Genomic DNA, 20,151 nt, shown 5'->3' with positions numbered 1-20,151 from the left:
TTAAAGAAGCACAAGAACTTACCTCACTTGAGCTACATGATTCATCATCATCTTCTGCAATCAAACAGATGTTTGCTTTCTCAACTTCACTTGAAGAAGAACTTGATGATGATACCTCATTTTCATCCCAAGCTATGTATGCTCTCTTTGTCTTGCCTTTCTTTTCCTTGTAGCTAGGCTTTTTCTCCTTGCTCTTGTTTGGACAATCTGTCTTTATATGACCTTGCTCACCACAACCAAAACAAGTATAGTTATTGGAATTAAAATCATTTGATTTCTTGTTTCCATACATATCTTTGTTGTTGTCCTTGTTGCGATTCCTCTTCAAGAATTTGCTAAACTTTCTTGACAGCAAGCTAAGGTTTTCCTCATCACTATCATCGCTGGATTCTTGTTTGCCTTTATGCTTGGAAGCTTTTAAGGCTATGCTCCTTCCATGCTTGTCTTCACTTTCTTGAACGTTGAGTCGATTCATCTCTAACTCATGATCCCTAAGCTTACCAAACAAAGAAGCCATACTCAAGGATGTTAGATCTTTAGATTCATAAATAGCAGTTACCTTGGGTTGCCATGTTCTATCAAGATATTTCAAGATCTTGATGTTTAGCTCTTCCTTTTCGAAGGTCTTGTCAAGGCTCATTAGATGATTGATGATGTGCGTGAATCTTTTCTGCACCTCAGCAATTGTTTCACCTTTGAGCATTTTGAACATCTCATACTCTTGGATTATAGTATGCTTCCTAGCTCTCTTCACCTCATTTGTACCTTCATGAGTTACCTCCAAGGTGTCCCACATCTCTTTTGATGATTTGCATTGAGAGACCCTGAAAAACTCATGAATTTAAAGCAGAGGTTATTATATTTTGGGTAATGCAATCGAATTTGGCCTTCTTACTTTCTGAATCAGTCCATTGAGACCAAGGCTTTTCAATGGAGGATCCATCTTTTTCAAACTTTGGGATAAAATGACCATTTTCAATTGCATCCCAAATTCCTTTGTCAAGGGATTTCATGAAGATTTTCATTCTCACTTTCCAAAATTGATAATTCAAACCACAAAACAGAGGTGGTTTGTTGATTGAAGCACCTTCCCAAAAATGTAGTCTATCAACCATAAAAAAAGTTTTTGGAACAAATTGAATAACTTTCAAGAACCAAGCTCTTGATGCCAATTGTTATAATATATGGCTTTAAACTATAGGGGGGGGGGGGGGGTGAATTGTTTAAAGAGGGTTTTCGAAAACTTTTAAGTCAAGAATGAAATTTCTTCGAGAATCAATTGATAAAGAAAATCAGTTTGCCAAACACAAAGCAAAAAGCAACTGCACCAGAAAAACAATCGGTTGTTTATACCAGTTTGCAAATATTAAAACTAAATTTAAAGAGTTTAATGATAGAGAGAATGCACACAGATGTTTATACTGGTTCACTTTAAACCCAGAGCTACCAAAAAAGTGACCTTCATCCCTTCAAGACACACACTTCTCTTGGCCAACACACCAACACTAACAATGTTGATCTTGATCCCCTCAAGAACACACAACACTTCTCAGCAAACACACAAAGATACTTGTTCAACAAAATACAAGGATTACACTTGTTACAAAAGCAAATCTGAAATCAATACAAGCAGAAATCCTATCTCACACACTTTGATCAATCTCAATCTTTAAGTAATCTCAACTCTTTGAAAAACTCAAAAACTTGTGTTAATTGTTATTACTCAAATCTGTTTTTCTGAATATATTCAAAGATATTGTTTGTTGTCAAATCTTAACAAACTTATTCATTGCATTTAAAAGATTGGTCAAAGCATTAAAGACTGGAGCGTAAACAGTTAAAACATTTAAAGCTCAGTCAAAGCAAAAACCACTTTTCTGTTATGGTACCAAAACAAACAATCGGTTGTTTTCTCGAATCAATCAGTTGTTTTGGTTTTAACAACTCAACCATTTGAAAAAAAGTTTTCAATCTTTTCTAAAAACATCTAAGTATAATACAATCGGTTGTTTTTCACTTAGTTTGAAAAACACTTTTCTTTTAAAAAGATTGAGAATGCCTATGCTTTGGATTCGATCAAGGGTGAATTACAATACTCAAACTACCCCAGATCCTATCTAAGACAACTCAGCAACAACAAACACAACCCTTTAACATCCTTCAAAGCTTGAACACCACTTGGTTCAACAGATGGGACCTATAAAACTGTTGTCTGGCTTCGTCTCCTTCCTTCCTTCCGGTAGTTCGGTAGCACTTCAGTTTGCTCCTTCTCGCTTGGTGCTACTCCTTCAGGTCTCGGTTGCTCTATCTCGAATGAACGCCGAATGGGGGGTACCTGCAGAAGGTACTCCGATGCTTAAGTCAACAAAAAGGGGTATTCGACACTCAGTGTACAGTGATAATGACGTACCTTATATTTTGGAATATGCGTTATTTATATTATATTAATGGGCTTACCTTGTTGGGCCAAATTAGCGGAATGGATCACACTTAGGGGTGTATTAACTGGTTCTTAACAGTGGTTCAACTTTACTGACCTTGATTGAGCGTTAATGGACAGGGTGTGTCGGTCGAGCTGCACGGACGTGTCGGGCTCGGTTAGCTCGGTCAAGGAGATCGAGTTATGGTATTTGACTATTTAATCCATACCAATACAGTAATCACCCGGATCCAAACAAAGGCTAATAGTCTAAGTCGTGTGGGCTAAAATATTAGGAAGTGGTGAGAAAACGAGAGGGAGAGTTCTTACATATTATGACATATGTAGATGTGCGAGTTGGATTGTAACAAACTTAACATGATCAATTATTCATAGATTCACTTGTAAACTTAAGTATTGGTTTGTAGCATATGTGATGGTTTATACCTAATACGAGTCTTTTGAAAGACATCAATTGATATATGATTTGTATTTGTTGATATATTTGTATCAATGATTTTTTTTTTGTTAAGTTGGTTTGTGGATATGTGATTCGTATGTTTTTTTCTTTTCTTTTATACACATCTATTATGAACATTTATTTTAATAATTTATTTTTGTATTTTTTTATGTGATAAATTCTTATAAGTATATTGTGTACACAAGCATGTTAAGCTCATAGAAAAATAATATATAAAAGAGAATAGTAATCCATTTACACTATCTTTTTATAAAAAAATATTATTTATATATATATATATATTGTGACATTTAAGTTGTATTGTGAAAGTACTTAATGATTTATAAATAACCTCAATTGAATTATATTATAAGATTTATGTTTTATAAAATTATTACAAAATTATATTCTTCCCTTATAGTTTTCTCAATTGGTGGGAAATAAATACTTAAAAGTACATGGTAAATAAAGAAACACTTTGATATTATTATACACGAAGTTGAAACAACATTTCAATTTCCAAAAAAAAGTGTAGTAACATGTTTTAAAAAATCCCGGTAACGAAATAATTTATAGGAAGTAGTGTACTAACGTCACTAACAATAAAAAACAATAACAATCTCATAAAAGTAATATTTAATGATTTATAGGGTGTAGTGTACAATTAGTAATATAAATTAAAAACCATTTTCTTTACAATTTTTAAAAATTTTTTTTAAATTTTTTTTATATTTTGTAGTTTAGGTTGATAAGTCATTTGACACGTATAAATATATTTGAAGAGGCAACGAGGAATTGACAACAACAAATTGATTGAAATATTAATTCAATCCATGATTTTTTCATTACAGTTTTTCTATATAATAAACTCTAATGTTATGTTTGTTACATTTTTTTTTTTACTTTTTAGATTAGATGATTTTAAAATTATAAATATTAAAAATTTAAGTTAAATTTTAAACATAAATTCTATCTCTGTAGTTTTCTTAACATTTTCTCTTAAGTTTTGAATTCATTTTTCATCGTATTTTTAATTGGATTTTAATTGGTAGGAGGTGACTGAATATAACTTATTATATATATATATTGTTATTTTCTCTATTTCTATTTTCATCAATGATTAGTTTAGAGTTCCATAGTTTTAATAAGATGAAAAAGTTGTTTTTTTCATTAACTTCATTATCTAATCAATGTTTTGATATATGTTTTCAATTTTTTTATATTTGGAGTGTTTTTCCTCAAGTGGGAGTTTGTGTTAATTAGGAAGTAAACACCTATAATGCAAGTAGAGTTTAACATAAGTTTTAATTTGTATTTTACTATTGTCTTAAACTTTTAAATTATATATTGATCAATTAGAAGATAATTGAAATTTAAAAAATAATTGAAATTTAAGGTATATTTTGTTTGGTATAAGATTTTGGTGTTATGAGTATATGTGTTGATTAATAGATAAGATTGGTAAAGTTGGTTGCAGAAAAGAGGTGGTAATGAATGTAAAAAAAAAAAAAAAAGGACAGAAATAGTAATATTATATTTGGCTGGTGAAATCTGTTGATTTTTACTTGTTTTGGGTATTAAAAAAAAAGGTTATAATTATAATTTTCCAAGCTAAAAGAATTTATATATAGTATATATAGATATACAAATTATTAATCTGGGAAAAAACATTTTGTTTGCTATAAGTAGAAAAAGTTATATTTGATTCATAAAATATTTTTTTATTAATTTATTACCTAATATATATAATTCATTATTATTTATATATTATACAAAGAACATACATTATTTATAACCTTTTAATTGAATAATTTTACTTTTTAATAAATAAAAGGCAATTCATTTAATAAAAAAAATATTTTTACTTTTTATAAACTCATATTAAAAATCAGGTGGATTTTGACATGTTATTAAAAAATTTTAGAAGTTAGGTAGTTTATATTTGATTAAAATATAACAAAATAAAAAATAAAAACATGTGGAGAAAATAACTATTATATATTATTATAAATTATAAATACATGTCTGTATAATATAATAAAGGGTTTATTCAATTTAACTACTCTTTTAATAGACACAAATTATTAGTATTTTATCATTTAGCTAATTTTTCGTTTAGATTCAAATAACTACCTACATAAAAGGGTTGTCCATTTTAACCAAACAAATTATTACTATTTTATGTTTTTATATAACTTCTTTTAAACTCTTACAACTAGCTGTAATAAACAAATATCTACACAATAAAAAAAATTATATCCGACAACAAATTATATCTAACATTAATAAAAAAAATAATTTCTTTTAACTACTCTCATAATATAAACAATTTTTTTACGACTTTATCTTTTCGGTAACTTTTGGTTTAAATTCAAATAACTACATACAATAAAAAAAATATCCACAGTAAATTTATTTATTTTTTATGATTTTTTAATAACTTAATAGTATTTTAATTTTAATTTATAATACTCATTTTTTTTTTATCTTTTGTTATAATAAAAGAATAGGACACACAATCTTTGACATTAACAAAGGAATTTTCCTTTTTAGTATATAAAATTTTACCATTTTATTTTTTTGAATATTTTTCCTTTTAAATTAAATTAACTATTCGTAATAGAAAAACTACCTATAAAATAGCTTACCTTTTTAAAAAATAATGGTTATATAATTTGTTAATACCATTTTTACAAAATTATATATATATATATATATTAAATTGTACTGTTTTTAATTTTTAATTATTCATAAACATAATAAAATTTTATATTTAAAAAATATAGTACAAATTTGAACATTTACGGAATCACATGTGTTTTTTTGATAGTGCTTATAAAAAAAAATCTTTGTTTACACAAAATAATAATTATTTTTCTATTTCATTTCTAATAATATTTTAAATTCATAACATAAAATTAACCAAATTATATTGGTTTGATATATTTTTTTTCTAATCAGATATTAATTTTCTATCCAGTAATTAGTTTAAATGTAGTGATATAAAAGAAATTAATATTTTTACATAATATTTAAAACCCAACATTTTTAAAAATGATAGTTCGAACCTCTAATCTGTTGGGATAATATGGTAGGATCAATTAACTCATCTGATATATTATTTGCTTGGAATTTGATGGATATTTTTTCACAATTTTGCTTTTAAAAAAGTCTGAAAAAATTATATGTAAACTGTTTTTAATCACTACTTAGAAGTAATTTAAAATTATTAGACGTATCAAATTCACTTAGTTTGATCCACATAACAACGTTAATATTTCGATATTAAATCCGTTAAAATTACAATGCGTGAATCACCACATCACATCTAAATTAATTAATTTAAACAATTCATAAAAAATGTACATATTAAATATTAAGTATATTTTAAATATAAATACACATTTGTACCTATCTATAGAGTTAATAATACCAATCTTGACAATTACTAATATTCCTTTAAAAAACATTTACTAGTATTAGCATAATATTTAAAATACATATTAATAAATTTTATATGTCTTGGCTTTATTACAATTAGTAGTTAAGCATTTCAAGGATTGATTGAACTTAATAAGAAAATTAATTTTCTTTTTGTTTCTATTATTTTAATTTGATTGTCTAGAAAAGTGACTATTAATTAAAAGATGGAATGAATTGTTTTTATTTCTGCATGCAAATTCAGCATCACAGAATTGTTCGACAACCACATTTGTAGGATCAAAAGACTAGACACGTGTCGCATATCTGATGCACCGCTTAGGGGAAGAGGAAGGAGTATGGGTCCTTTAGGAAGTGGAACAGTGGAACAAGTTGAGGTGTTGGACAAAACAGAAGGGAGAGAGATACAATGAAGAGAGGCAGGGGCATTTTATGTAATTAAGTAATAAGCTGAGGTTATTTGTCTCAGCAAATGACAGCAACGCGCAAGAGATAGAGATAGAGAGCCAAAAGCCGAAAACGCCATCATCCAAACAGCCCCTTCTCTCTCTTTTAAAAGACACCCTGTGGTTTTTCTCTGCCCTCTTAACTTTTTGCCCTCTCTCTCTCCTCTTATCGATTTCACAGACAATCTCCTCCTCACAGTTTCGTCTTCTCGATCTCACTGTGAGTCATCCACTCCCAATTTCTAACCCTAATTTCTTCTATCCAATGCGATTTCTGCTTAGATCCCTAATTGCTTCTCAAATTACGGTTAATATTCTCGCCGTCCGTGTTTTTCCCCTTTTCATGTCTAATATTGGAAGCTCTCATTTCGTTGTATATTGGATTTCGTTTGTTAATTTTTTGGGTTTTATTATTGTATATCTACACGATTCTCTCTTGTTCTGGTCGATGATTTAGTTGATCTGTGGTGTTTTGGCTGGGCCGTACTTCAATGCATAGATTATTATTTTTTTTTGGAGTGATTTGGTGTTTTTTTATTGATTAATCAAATGTTGTTAGAGTTCGATAGACTGTGGATGGGTTTTTGTTTGGATTTATGTCTAGATGTTATTGTTATTGTTGTTGTTGTCTTCATCGTCTTATGTTCAAATTCACATGCAAATGCACCATTTATCAACTTTATGTTGTTGGTCACAATATTTCTTTAGTGAATGTTTTACAACCCAGAAACACTGAACTTGTTGTATTGGCTGGTGTATAATAGTTTTCGCAGCTGTGGTGGGGTTATTTTTTCTCATATATTTTTTGTGTCAGGATAGTTTTCACGAGTATGCTGGATAAGAGTTTTCCTCTTCTTTCTGGTTTAAGATTTTCATGCCATGATTTATTATGTTTATTTGACATCAGTGTTTGTGGTTTATGCCTGTTTTCCTGCAGGCAATCATGAGTGACAAAGGAGAAAGAACATGTCCTCTCTGTGCTGAAGAAATGGATTTGACAGATCAGCAGTTGAAGCCTTGCAAATGTGGTTACGAGGTTTGATTCTATGTATTCTTTTAATTAATTTTATTGCAAGTCAGTGACTTGTTCTTTGGTTTGTATAAAATTTTCCTTTTCTTCTGAAGAATATACTGTTTACCAGGGTTTATGATTTCTCTCTCCCTCTAGCTGATCTTATTATTTGTATTTTATTCAACCAGTAACTGTGCTAAGTAGCATTTGTCTTTTAATTTAGTTTAACTATTATGTTGTTGTTTTAACTGAGTTTTGTTGTTATTTCTCGCAATAGTCAGCAATATTATTTCACCCCTAATAAACTACTTCATCTTTTGGAAATTGGCTTGTACATGTGATGTAGGTGCTGTCTGCGTTCTGTTTCTGGGTGATATGTCTTAATCACAGAGGATCATTATGATTTATGTCAGTTTCATTCTTCCTTGATTGCAGATCTGTGTCTGGTGCTGGCATCACATAATGGACATGGCTGAGAAGGATGACACTGACGGGCGATGCCCCGCATGTCGTTCTCCTTATGATAAGGAAAAGATTGTTGGGATGGCTGCAAACTGTGAGAGGTTATTCTGTGAGCCCTATTTTATTTCTGTAGGATTGTTTTTCTTTCATTGTTTCTGAAGTTCTCTTTCTTTCACCGATTTAATATGCATTCATTTATTTGCATAACTATTTGGCAGAATGAGAACGGCAACAAATCCTTCATTTTGTTTGAATTTTATCAGAACTCAGGAAATGATGATAGTAACCCCATGATTTTTTCATTCTTAATAATTTTCAACCATTTGTAGATAATGTATTAACAAGAAGAATATGTTGGAGAGTATGTTTCTTGTACCTGTCTTATCAAAATACTCTATTTGCATTCAACAATATATATATATATATATATATATATATATATATAATTAAAAACTCCAAAGCTTTCATTGCTTGATAAAGGAACTGAATTTGCTGTTCCTTAGATCTTATTATTCTACAGTTTACTTGAGCATTTATGGTGATGATATTTTTCCTGTAGATTGGTGAATGAAGTTAATATGGAGAAAAAGATGAAGACTCAGAAGTCGAAGTCTAAATCATCTGATGGGCGCAAGCAGCTCAGCAGTGTGCGAGTGATTCAGAGGAACCTTGTTTACATAGTTGGGTTGCCTCTGAATCTTGCGGATGAAGATGTAAAATTTCCCCCTCCTCCTCTCTTAAGCACCTGAATGTTTCCATTCTTCTCATTTGTTCTCTTTTTTGTTGGAAATTTTGGGTCTATTTCTTTGAGCACATTTTTATTTTAATAATTATTTGTATAGCTTCTTCAGCGGCGAGAGTATTTTGGTCAGTATGGGAAGGTCTTAAAAGTGTCAATGTCTAGAACAGCAGCTGGTGTCATCCAACAGTTTCCAAATGATACATGCAGTGTGTAAGTATATTCTCTTCATGTTTGTGGTTTCGTGATGGTATTGTGGGTTTCTGTAAATTATTAGCTGGCCACAGTAAATAGAATCTGTGCTGTTTAATCTTGTTTTCATTGATATGAATTGGATAGCTTTTGGTTATTGGGCATTTCTTTTCACACAAGAAGGGAAGATTAACTAGAGAAAAGAAGTGTTCATGTACCACAATCTTTTTCTTTCATGGAAGGAAAACATAAAAAGGCTGCTTCCTTACATGTTTATAATTTTTGAGAATGGGGGTATCTCCCCCCTTTCTTCACTTATTTCCTGCTGCTATATTAGCATAAATTATTATCTTTATCTTTATATGACACACTCTATTAATATGAATACTATAGTTCCTAATTAAAGATTTCTGTTTCAGATATATAACTTATGCAAAGGAAGAGGAAGCAATTCGTTGTATTCAAAATGTACATGGATTTGTTTTGGAGGGTAGACCTTTAAGGTACAAAATATTTGCTTTCATTCAAACTTTTCTTACATAGGATGCTCAGCATTGTGTTTTTGAATTTAAAATTTCAGGGCTTGTTTTGGAACCACAAAATATTGTCATGCATGGCTCCGAAGTGTGGTATGAGAATTACTAGTCTACACGACACGACTTTCAAATTATGCTTAATTTATTGTGCTTGTAATTGATGAGAGATCTCTATGACCAGCCTTGCAGCAATCCGGATTGTCTATATTTGCATGAGATTGGCTCTCAAGAAGATAGCTTTACTAAAGATGAAATAATTTCAGCATACACCAGGTATATGATCTTTGTACTCAAGCTATTTAATTGGTTAAAATGAAGAAGATTGTTTCAATTATATTGTGGTGGACAAAAGATGCGTTCTGAAACATGTTTACAGACTGTGCTTTCCTGTACTTGTAATTGCTTGCACTGAATGTAGTTTTTTTCAAAGAATTATATCTTGTCTAACTTTGATATCTTGAAGAAGTCGAGTTCAACAGATCACTGGTGCAACTAACAATATGCAACGGCGGTTAGGGAGTGTATTACCTCCTCCACTGGATGACAATATGAACACTACTTCTCCAAAGCCTATTGTGAAAAATCCTTCAAATGTAAGGCGTTTTTTAATCTTCTTGAAACGCATTTTGTTTGCATATCAGCCTTTGTCATATTGAATTTTAGAGCTCTTTTGAATTTTGTTCTTTAATGGCTGAACTTAGTTAAGTGTATATGCACTCAGTGATGCAAAAAAACTGAAATTTAATTTGTGAAGCAGAACTCTGTTAACACTGTTAGAGGTTCACCTCCAAATGGAATCTATGAGAGACATATCCCCCTTCCTGCTAGTGCTGCATGGTATGTACAGTGTATAATTTTGTATTTGGCTTTGAAGGATGAACTTATCTAAAGATAATTATGGTTCCAAGCTATGTTTATATTTGGCAGGGGTACTCAGGCCACAAATTGTCAGCCCCTAGCTGGAGGTCTATCTTATCCAAATGGGCCATCCAAGCCCAAACCTGATACAGGCAGCAGCTCGCTAGCATTTTTTGCAGCTGTTACAGGCTCAATTCAGGCTTCTGATGTTACAAAGAGACCACCATCGAGTGATGGCAGTCATAGTATGACAACTAGAGTGAAAAATGAATTGTTGAAACCTGTTAAACAATACAACAATAGTGCGGACGGCCTGGTTAGTGCAGGAGAAAAATCTCCATCTTCTGACGTGTCTCCTGTTCCTGTGAATTTGAACAGCCAGTTATCTTCTCTACCATTGTCTCGAGATAGTGATGGCAATTGTACCACAGCAAATACAATAAATTCTACCAACATGACTGGACAGTCTTGTAACTCTGGCCCTGAGGAAGCAATGCCTTCTACCAATGAAGAGATTCCAAATTTGTCCATTGAGTTGTCCTCAATTAACATTGATGGAAATGCTGAACATTGCAGTATAACCAAACCTAATAGCCCGCCTACTGATTATGTCTTGATTAAATCTCCTGAAATTCAAGGATCACAATATAATGACAGATTTAGGGATGTAATAACTACAAATGTGGCTGGTATAGCTACACCAGATAATGAGGTTTGTAATTCTAGGGAACAGTGTGATTGGAAATTGGATTCTCAATCTCTAGTAGTATCAGATGCTGTGGAATTTGATGATGATATAACATCTTTTGATAATCAAAGACTAAAGGATCCAGAAGTTGTTTGTCGTTCTTATTTGCCAAAGTCAACTGGTTTCCTTCATGTCTCAAACCTTTCTAGCCCTTGTCTTCTGCAGCATGGTGAAGGTTGTACTTCCGTGAATGCAGGTTCTGTATCTGTTGATGAATCTATATTACATGCATCTAATATACTATGCAATGACCACCCGGAGAAATTGGTCAGCAGCAGCTCGTATGGTCTGCTTAATGATGAAAGAAATGGACATAGCATTCAAAGATTAGTTGAAGCAGTAAATGCTGGACATGATGTTACTATGGATAAGGGTGAAAGTAGTATAATTTCTAATATTTTGTCCATGGATTTTGATGCCTGGGATGACTCACTAACATCACCACATAATTTAGCTAAGTTGTTGGGTGACAATACTGATAACCAGTCTGGTCCTTTAAACATATCTAGTTCTTGGAAAGTTCACAGTAACAATCAATCAAGATTCTCTTTTGCAAGGCAGGAGGAATCCAAAATCCAAATGTTTGATGCACATACATCTTATGGTGTAAACCATCAACGGTCAAATAATAAAGTATTCCAGAATTTTTCAGAAAGAGACTTGTATATGGATAAGTCGGGCATAGCGAATGGATTTCGTACTAGTAACTTTGAAGAAGCTGAAAATATGGCTAGTGGTCATTTCATTTCATCTAACAAGCTTTCGGGTGAGTAATGCTAGCTTCCTTTAGCATCCTACTATAGCCTTTATATGTTCTTTATATTGGCCATTTCTTATTATTGGTTCCTCAGCTACTGTGATGTGTATTTTAAAGATTTCTTCACCATGATGTTGTAATTTTAGGCACATTTTGGTTATACTCTCTTTTCCTTTGTATATATTAATGTTAATCTTCTCTGCCTTGAAAATTGAAATTTTGTAGCTTCCTTGATTTTCTAAATTACTGTTGCCTCTGTATATTTTTTGTTGTTTGCAACCCGATTATTTGTGCTGTTTGTGGTATTTGATTATACAACTGTGCTTTGAAGATCTTCCATTTGTGCATGTGGAAAGGGGAGAATCTTTGTGTTGACTTTTCAACAAGGTTGGAAGACTTTAAGAAATTAGTCTTTTTTCCTTGTGATGTAATTGTCTTAAACTCCCAAGCTCCTGAAGCTAGTGAGCCAATATTGAGTAATTGTTTTAACCTCAAGGAGTTAAATAACTAAATAGTGAATGTGTTCAGTTGGAATGGAACCTTGAAGCCTATTTTGCTCCTTTAAAAAATCTGAGTATTGTGTAGAATAGTAGAAATTGAATCTTCAGCACGGTATCGGCTGGATAACAGTTTGTTAAGAATTCAGAGTGAGAAAAGTAACTGGACAACTTCAATTTTCACTATCTGGGAATTGTTTCCTTCCTCTGAATTTATGCATGGCAGTGTGTTATATTGATTACAGGTGTCTCAGATTATCGTTTTCATCTGATGTATTGACCTTGCTTTTGTTATGGTTGCAGCCATTTCAAGGGCACAAGTTTCAGCCCCACCGGGATTTTCCATTCCAAGCAGGCCACCACCACCTGGTTTTTCGTCCAATGAGAGAGTGGAACAGGGTTTTGACTCCATTTCTGGTTAGTTATGGTTCTTTCTATCTTTCTATATACCTTTTTTTAATATATTGTTTGAATTTATTAGTCCTTTTGACAGGGAATTCTCTACTTGACCATTCTTCCCTTTTGAGAAATTCATATCAGTCACCTTCAGCTGGAAACCTTGGTGGTGCTGGGGATATTGAATACATGGACCCTGCTATTTTGGCAGTTGGCAAAGGGAGACTTCAAGGTGCACTGAACAGCCCGGCACTGGACATTCGATCCAATTTTATGCCGCAGTTAAATTACTTTGAAAATGATGCTAGACTTCAATTATTGATGCAAAGATCTCTGTCACCACAGCAAAACCATAGATTTTCTGAAATTGGGAATACTTTTTCTCAACTTGGTGATTCTTATGCTGTTTCTTCAAGGTTAGATCAGTCACAAGTCAGTAATCTGGGTCCATTCCAACAGCTGTCTATGCAGCAGTCTGCAAATGCAGTCTTGTCAAATGGGCAATGGGATGGATGGAATGAGGTGCAGAGTGGAAATGGTTTGGGTGTGGCCGAGCTTTTGAGAAATGAAAGACTTGGGTTCAATAAATTTTATTCAGGATATGATGATTCAAAATTTCGGATGCCAAATTCTGGGGATCTCTACAACAGAACATTTGGGATGTGACCTTTTGCTAGTTATGTGTCATTGTTACTGTTGGAAATGGTTAAACCTAGCAGAAATGGACAAACAATTTTGTGTTGCTGAGGATGATGGATGTTATTCTTGCTGGCGGGTATTGTGCTACCTAATGATGAAGCTCCCCAAAGTATAAGTATGGCTACAGTTGGTAATTAGTAAACTTGCTCTGTTTCCATAATTTTATTGGCTTAAAATGGCATTGCCCATCTTGCTCGATGTTCATGAAAGTGTGTTCACCTACCTACCTTTGCCAAAACGAGATTGTATAAAAAAAGTCATTCGTTTTTTGAACTGGATTTCATATTTTCTAAGATGGCATTGGGGTTTGCCTTTTTTAGGTGATCGTGCTCTCATTTTGATCTTTTTTCTTTGTAGTTCTGGATTGGCTGAAGTGAGCTGTTTTGGGATTTTAAGATATCATCTGTCAGTGCTAACGTGATCAAACTGGCAGGTAGATCATAGTTGAGTGTTCCTTCATATTACTAAGCATGGAAACTTGATTCAAAGTCAAGTAGATCAGTCTTATCTATTGCTTGTAACTTACCATTTAGTTTTATCTACCCTTGTTGGTAGTGGTTGAATGTGACTAGTAAAAGCAAAATTTTTTTGAAAGTCGATTTACATGCTATAGTTTGTCCATTGGGTATGAATATCAAATAGATCGTATTCTAACTAAGCTCCATGTGATGTGAATGAAATACTGTTGCGCTCTGTTATATCTTATGGCCATATTTCTCCTTTTACAAATGTTTCTCATAGTTAATATTAAATTTGCCTCCCCATTTTGCGTAAATTTTTCTTGAAATCGTTTCATATATATTTACCACGAGACAAGTGTCTGCTGCTTCTAATGGTACTGTTTTTTCCATAAGTTGTGTGTTCCCCCGTTTTTTGGTTATTATTTTGGTGGCTTCTGATTTTGATACTGTTTTTCGAACTAATATAACCAGCAGGGATGGCGTGACCCATGCCTTTGTTATGATTTAACTTTTGGGCATGTCTCTATTAGCAGTCTCTATTCTGCATTCTCCGGAGCAGCTGAAAACCTTTGTGTGAACATAATGTTGGGGACATTATTGCTCTCTCGACGTGACGGTTATGTATTTATTAAATAGGTTTCTGTCTATTTTAGGCTACACAATTCATTTGTGTGCTATGGGATACCCAAATCATTTTGTTGAATGAGATTAGTTATGTCTCATAATTGTCACTGGTAATTTGTCAAGTCTGTCACTTTGATAGTGTGTTCATTTGGCAGGATGGGTTTCCCTTTATCCCAAATGTGTCCCCCTTCTCGTCTGCCCTCCATCCAAAAGGAGAGGGTAAAATTTGTCTTTACAGCCTAATAGTGAATATATATATACAACATCCAGTTTATATTAAATTATAAATTCTTTTAAAATTACATTCAGGTATCTAAAGAATTAAAGAATGTTTTTAATGTTAATCAATCTATTATTGAAATTGCAATACCAGTGGTTTTGATGGCCGCTTTCCTCCCCTCCATGCCACACCTGAGGTTTAAATAGTCTTTGCAACCCCTTAGCTATATTTAAAAAAAAATGAATGTTAATTGTCTTTGTATTTAATTATCCTTTCATCCTGTACAAATCTCATGTTAGTTTTTTAAAACATTAACTATAATTGCGAAGAAGTTTAGCAAAACATGGATTAAGTAAGGTAAAAGATGAAGTTGTGAGCTGATGACAGCATCGAAGCATTTGGAATCTGCCCTTTCTCAAGCCACAAACAAAGTCTTCAATAAATGCAAGAAAGAATGAATATTTTGTATTTGGTGATGTACCCCTTTCTTTGCATTAAACTTTGACAGTTATAGTGTATAGGAATAACCACGATGCACTTGCACTTAACTCCCAGGTTGATGCACTTGCACTTAACTCCCAGGTTAAATGATCGTGCTGATAAGATTGGATGATCCATCCTCACAAATTGGTCAACATTCTAGCTCCTTACTTTACTGATTTCTGTGTTGTCCATTAACATGTTCTGCTGCTGCAAAGCACATGCATGTTAAGTTTTAAAATTTTACCAAATTAAAATCAGATTTTTTTGTAATTTTCTAATTTAAATTATTCACTTCTAAATTTGAGTAAGACTAATAACTTTCTACTTATCCTTTACTTGTCTCTAAACTATTTTTTACATAATTTCTAGGTTAATAAATTATTAGGTTGTTGTGGTATAGTGAGAATGTCTGAATATTGGTATGTCAGACAATAATAATGATATTAGTACTAAGGATTGTAATAAACGAGAAATAATAAGTCGTCGTTATTTTTTACGATGATAGACAAATATAATATATTTAAATAAGTGTATAATTAAATCAATAATCAAGTTTCTTTTTTTAGTTCTATTATATTATGATGATTATAATTGATAATAAATAAATATATTTAAATATAGAAGTAAAAGAAGATATATTGATAGAGATAAACGCCTAAAAATAAATACATAGATAAAGACAAAAAAAAAAAGAGTATAATTTTAAGAAGACATAAATTAATTCTGTAATTATATGATATACATGTGTAAGTATATTGTCCCATTTTTACCCGTACAATCGAATCGAAAGATTAACATTTTAACATTTAAGAGGTTGTTAAATGTATTTATATAAACTTATGAAAGGAATACTTTTTAAAATAATTTTTTACTCAAAAAATAAATAAGATTTTCATCTTAAAAAATGAAAGTCATGTTTAGAGTAAATAAATTATAAAAACATATTAAACAACATAAATATTTTATTTCATTATTATTTTTTAATAAAAGTCCAAAACAAATTCACCCACTAAATGAAGAGATCCATTACGGAATACTTTGAATATTCCAAATTCTATCTAAGGTCCACTTTCTATTATTATGTAAAGTTATTATTCAATCGTTTAAACTCATTAATATACGTTTCTTCTTGAGAAATCAACCTTTTTTTAAGCACTACCCGAATAGACTAGGCCCATTGTCTGATGCTAACTTTTGAGGAATGGGCCTTTGCATTCTGTACCCTAATAGAATACGTGAAAAGATCATATTATCCCTCCTTTATATTAATTTTAAATTCTACCTTTCTTCCCTTCTTCTTTTTGTGTTGCATCCCACTCTACTTAGCAACATGAGAAATGCTGACTGACCGGTCTCGCATAAATCTGTCCTATATTTGGTTTGTCTTACACATAATATGTGGGTTGATTTTTTTAGTCCGTATGCATAAGGTTGATCCGGTTCGCATACGAAATATATATATTTTTTTTTATTTAGACGTATTAGGTAAATGGTCTCATAATATTATTCTCACGACATGTGTAATAAGATGTGAGTGAAAGTTCTAGAATGTAAAATATGAGATTTTTAAGTCATGCAGGTCATGCGGACCAGCCTATCCCGTCACGCACTTGGTCCGCGCGAGTTGTAGATTATGCAGGACGTGCATAAGCGGGTTAGAATAGACAGTTTGTCTCGTGTTTTTTTTAGCAAGTCACAAACTGGTCCGCATAGTCCGTCCCGTTTTGTCATCCCTAATTCCACTCCACCCTTTACTTTCTCTCATTTGTCGAATTTCCATCACCGACACTATGTTTCACCGTCACTTTTATTGAAGAAGTGAATGTTTATGTTTTTTTATCATTTGTTGTTGGTTATGTTGCTTTTTTTTAAGTTATAAATATATTCTTGAATATACAATTCAAAATGTATTTATATGTTTTGGATTGTATATTTTAGATTCAAAAATATATTATAAAATATAAAATTCATAATATAATTTATTTAATTTTTTTTACTAACGGTGTCATATTGTGTTGATAGAAATATGATCAGGACAAAGGAAAAAGGAGCAAATTTGCAGTTACTTTTGATATGGATGTGTTGTCACCAATTATTACAGGACATTAGTAGCAAGTAGGATTTGTTGGAACCTGCTAATATTTATGGTCTAAAATAAAAAAAATATATTTTAGAATATACAGTCTAAAATACATTTTTTATATTTTAGAATCTACATTCCAAAATAAAATTTCAAAGGAAAAAACTGAATTTTGAAATTATATGGGTGCCTTCTTAAATTATAGAGGTCGAATGGAATTATTGTTACTCTCATCCGTATTTCAATTTATTTGACACCACACAAGGGATAGAGAGATGAATTATTATATGTTTGAGGATTCCTTATCAATCTCTATATTAAACTGTATTTTTTCAATTTATAAAAATTAACATGTTATATGAAAACTGTCTTATTCCACAGCACATAATTTTTGTTTATACAATAATTTCACTTATTACTGATAGTATCAAGTGAGGAAATGTTACAGTTGTATAGTCTATACAAAGATGGTAATAAAATATACTTTCAAGCACATTTCTTTCTGTATATAATTTTATTTGTTGAAGTTTATTAACAATTAAAAAAATAAGAGAAATTAAAAAATCATATATGAATATTTTTTCACTAAACGCCATATAGCACTTTGAATGGCTATGTCTTTTTTTTAAAGTTAAATAAAATGAAAAACTCATCAAAATTTATGATTTTCTTAATAAAATTTAATTAATAACTTTTATCATATTGCTTGGACTTACTATGTTTACTTTGGTATAATCTTAAAACTTGAACATTTTATCAAACAAACCACCTAATTGCACCTCAATAATAGTTTCAACATGCACTCTCTAGATTTTAAATTTTCAAATTTACTTTCTGGTATGTGATGTTTATTTTCAGTTTTTAAATTGTGAATAGATTTTCGTGGACTATACAATTTAAAATATGAAAGATTAATATTTTTGCAATTTGAAATGTACAATATAAATAAAATTGAATTTTAAATTATACATTCCATAAATATAAATTTATTGGATTGTATAATTCAAAAATAAAAAAATAATAATTTAAAATGTACATTTTAAAATACAAATTAAAAAATATATTTCAAATTATGTAATTTAAAATATATTTTTAGATATAGAAATACATTTTAAAATATGTAATGTAACTGAGAGTGTATTAATGCATTCTAAATTACACAATGTAGAATGATTTTTAATTCGAAAATATATTTTGAAATATAAAATTTAAAATGTATTTTATAAATTTTTAACAGAAGAAGTTTTGTCTTTTTACCACCCGGGGTAATGCACCTTTAAATTATGGGTTCCAGAATGCAATGAGCTCATGCTACATGTTGAGACTATTGGTATATTAGTATAACTATTTAGATTTTCAACTGAACAGAAAAAAAAACTTTCTAATATATATTTATTATCTTACTCTGTTGTGAAACATTGCAAAAGAAATACACAATTAATTTTTAGATTGAAGTGAGAAACTGTCTCCCATCAAAATAGTAACAGTTACAAGATTGAGTTAGTTAGAAACAAAGAAATTGGATTGTGATCCTTTTATTCCTAGACCGATTAGGGTGTTTTGTTGTTTCCAGCCACACATTTTACATGTTTTCTTTATGAAGTAGGAGTAAGTAGTGGTGGACAATATTGCAATAGTCTAATTAGCTCTGGATAAGGCAACAAGGTAAGAATGTAATAAAGATTTAGGAAAGAATGTAATTTTTTTCAAAGACTTATTTAAATTTTAAATGTATTATAAATTTAGGTATTTTTAATCCAATTTAAAACTTTTTTATTTTATTATAAATATCCATTGTTTAATTTTTGTTATGATAGTTATTCCTGTTAATGAAATGAAGATAAATATTTTTTTGTCTGATGTGGTGCATTAAATAGAGCTACCTACTCGTACATAATCTAATACTTAGTTGAAACAGAAAAAAAAAAGTTAGACCAAACAAACAAAGTCCAATAACTTAAAACAGAAAAACTAAATATGTTAACAATAGTCTGATTCTCAACTCAATTTGTTAACTTTTTTCCTATTACAGACAAATTCAAAGAATTAGAGAAGAAAAAACAATAAGTTAATGAAGATCCCATATCAATTAAAAATAATAATATATAAATGAGTAAGAATTTCAGTCTATCCTCAGTGAGACTTAATTTCAATTCTCAATATGTTATTATAATAAAATATTTTTTAATAAAATTAAATATTTTATCATATTATAATTAATAAAAAAGATCTATATTAAATATTGGATCTATTCTGTCTTTATTTTTTTTTATCACATATCCATCTCCTGGTTTTGTTATATGTAAATAATAGTAAAAAAATAATTTCATTTTGGAATGGATTTGGGATATAAAGAAATGAGAAATAGATAGAAGAATAAAAAGAAATAAAAGACAAAATAAATTATAAAATATGAGTGAAAGCATAAAGCACTTAAAAGTTCCCCCTGAACACAAAAGAAAAGATGAAAGAGGACAAAAGAATCTCAAAAATATTTTAGGATTAACCTCAACTATCAAATAAAGTATTTTGAATGAATATAAACAAGTTACATTTGTGGTGCAAATTGAATTTGTGATTTATGAAAATGACATGATTTGTTAGCTTTAGTAGCCAGCAGC

The 20,151-nt window shown here is 30.7% G+C and overlaps 1 protein-coding gene across 36 annotated transcripts; it reads left to right on the top strand.

Annotated features, from left to right (window-relative positions):
- Nucleotides 1-6,689: 6,689 nt before the first annotated feature.
- On the top strand, nt 6,690-15,028 carry LOC137820144 (RNA binding (RRM/RBD/RNP motifs) family protein). 36 transcript variants are annotated; one of them, XM_090296931.1, is made up of 15 exons: nt 6,695-6,986; nt 7,704-7,802; nt 8,214-8,341; nt 8,800-8,953; nt 9,083-9,192; nt 9,591-9,674; nt 9,752-9,800; nt 9,889-9,980; nt 10,174-10,300; nt 10,465-10,544; nt 10,635-12,079; nt 12,871-12,984; nt 13,061-13,792; nt 14,020-14,095; nt 14,595-15,028. In XM_090296931.1, the coding sequence occupies exons 2-13, from the start codon at nt 7,710-7,712 to the stop codon at nt 13,627-13,629; spliced, it is 3,045 nt and encodes a 1,014-aa protein (XP_090153057.1). In that variant the 5' UTR covers nt 6,695-6,986; nt 7,704-7,709; the 3' UTR covers nt 13,630-13,792; nt 14,020-14,095; nt 14,595-15,028. The 36 variants fall into 36 exon arrangements, with proteins under 36 accessions (XP_068480223.1, XP_090153056.1, XP_090153052.1 ...); XM_090296928.1 differs by having other exon boundaries at nt 10,171-10,300; nt 13,061-13,777; nt 14,598-15,028; XM_090296925.1 differs by having other exon boundaries at nt 10,171-10,300; nt 14,903-15,028.
- The last annotated feature ends 5,123 nt before the right edge of the window (nt 15,029-20,151 follow it).

This window comes from Phaseolus vulgaris, chromosome 11 (genome assembly GCF_051622355.1).
Source record: "Phaseolus vulgaris cultivar YP4 chromosome 11, ASM5162235v1, whole genome shotgun sequence".
NCBI classification, from domain to species: domain Eukaryota; kingdom Viridiplantae; phylum Streptophyta; class Magnoliopsida; order Fabales; family Fabaceae; genus Phaseolus; species Phaseolus vulgaris.
The sequence above is the reverse complement of the archived record's forward strand: the minus strand, read 5'-3'. Positions and strand labels throughout refer to the sequence as shown.

Excerpts from the sequence above, each read along its gene's own strand:
- LOC137820144 (XM_090296907.1), top strand. The coding sequence starts at position 7,686 with ATGCCTGTTTTCCTGCAGGCAATCATGAGTGACAAAGGAGAAAGAACA. Across the intron at positions 9,981-10,170 it reads ATAATTTCAGCATACACCAG|AAGTCGAGTTCAACAGATCA; the intron begins GTATATGATCTT and ends GATATCTTGAAG. Across the intron at positions 10,545-10,634 it reads CTTCCTGCTAGTGCTGCATG|GGGTACTCAGGCCACAAATT; the intron begins GTATGTACAGTG and ends TATATTTGGCAG.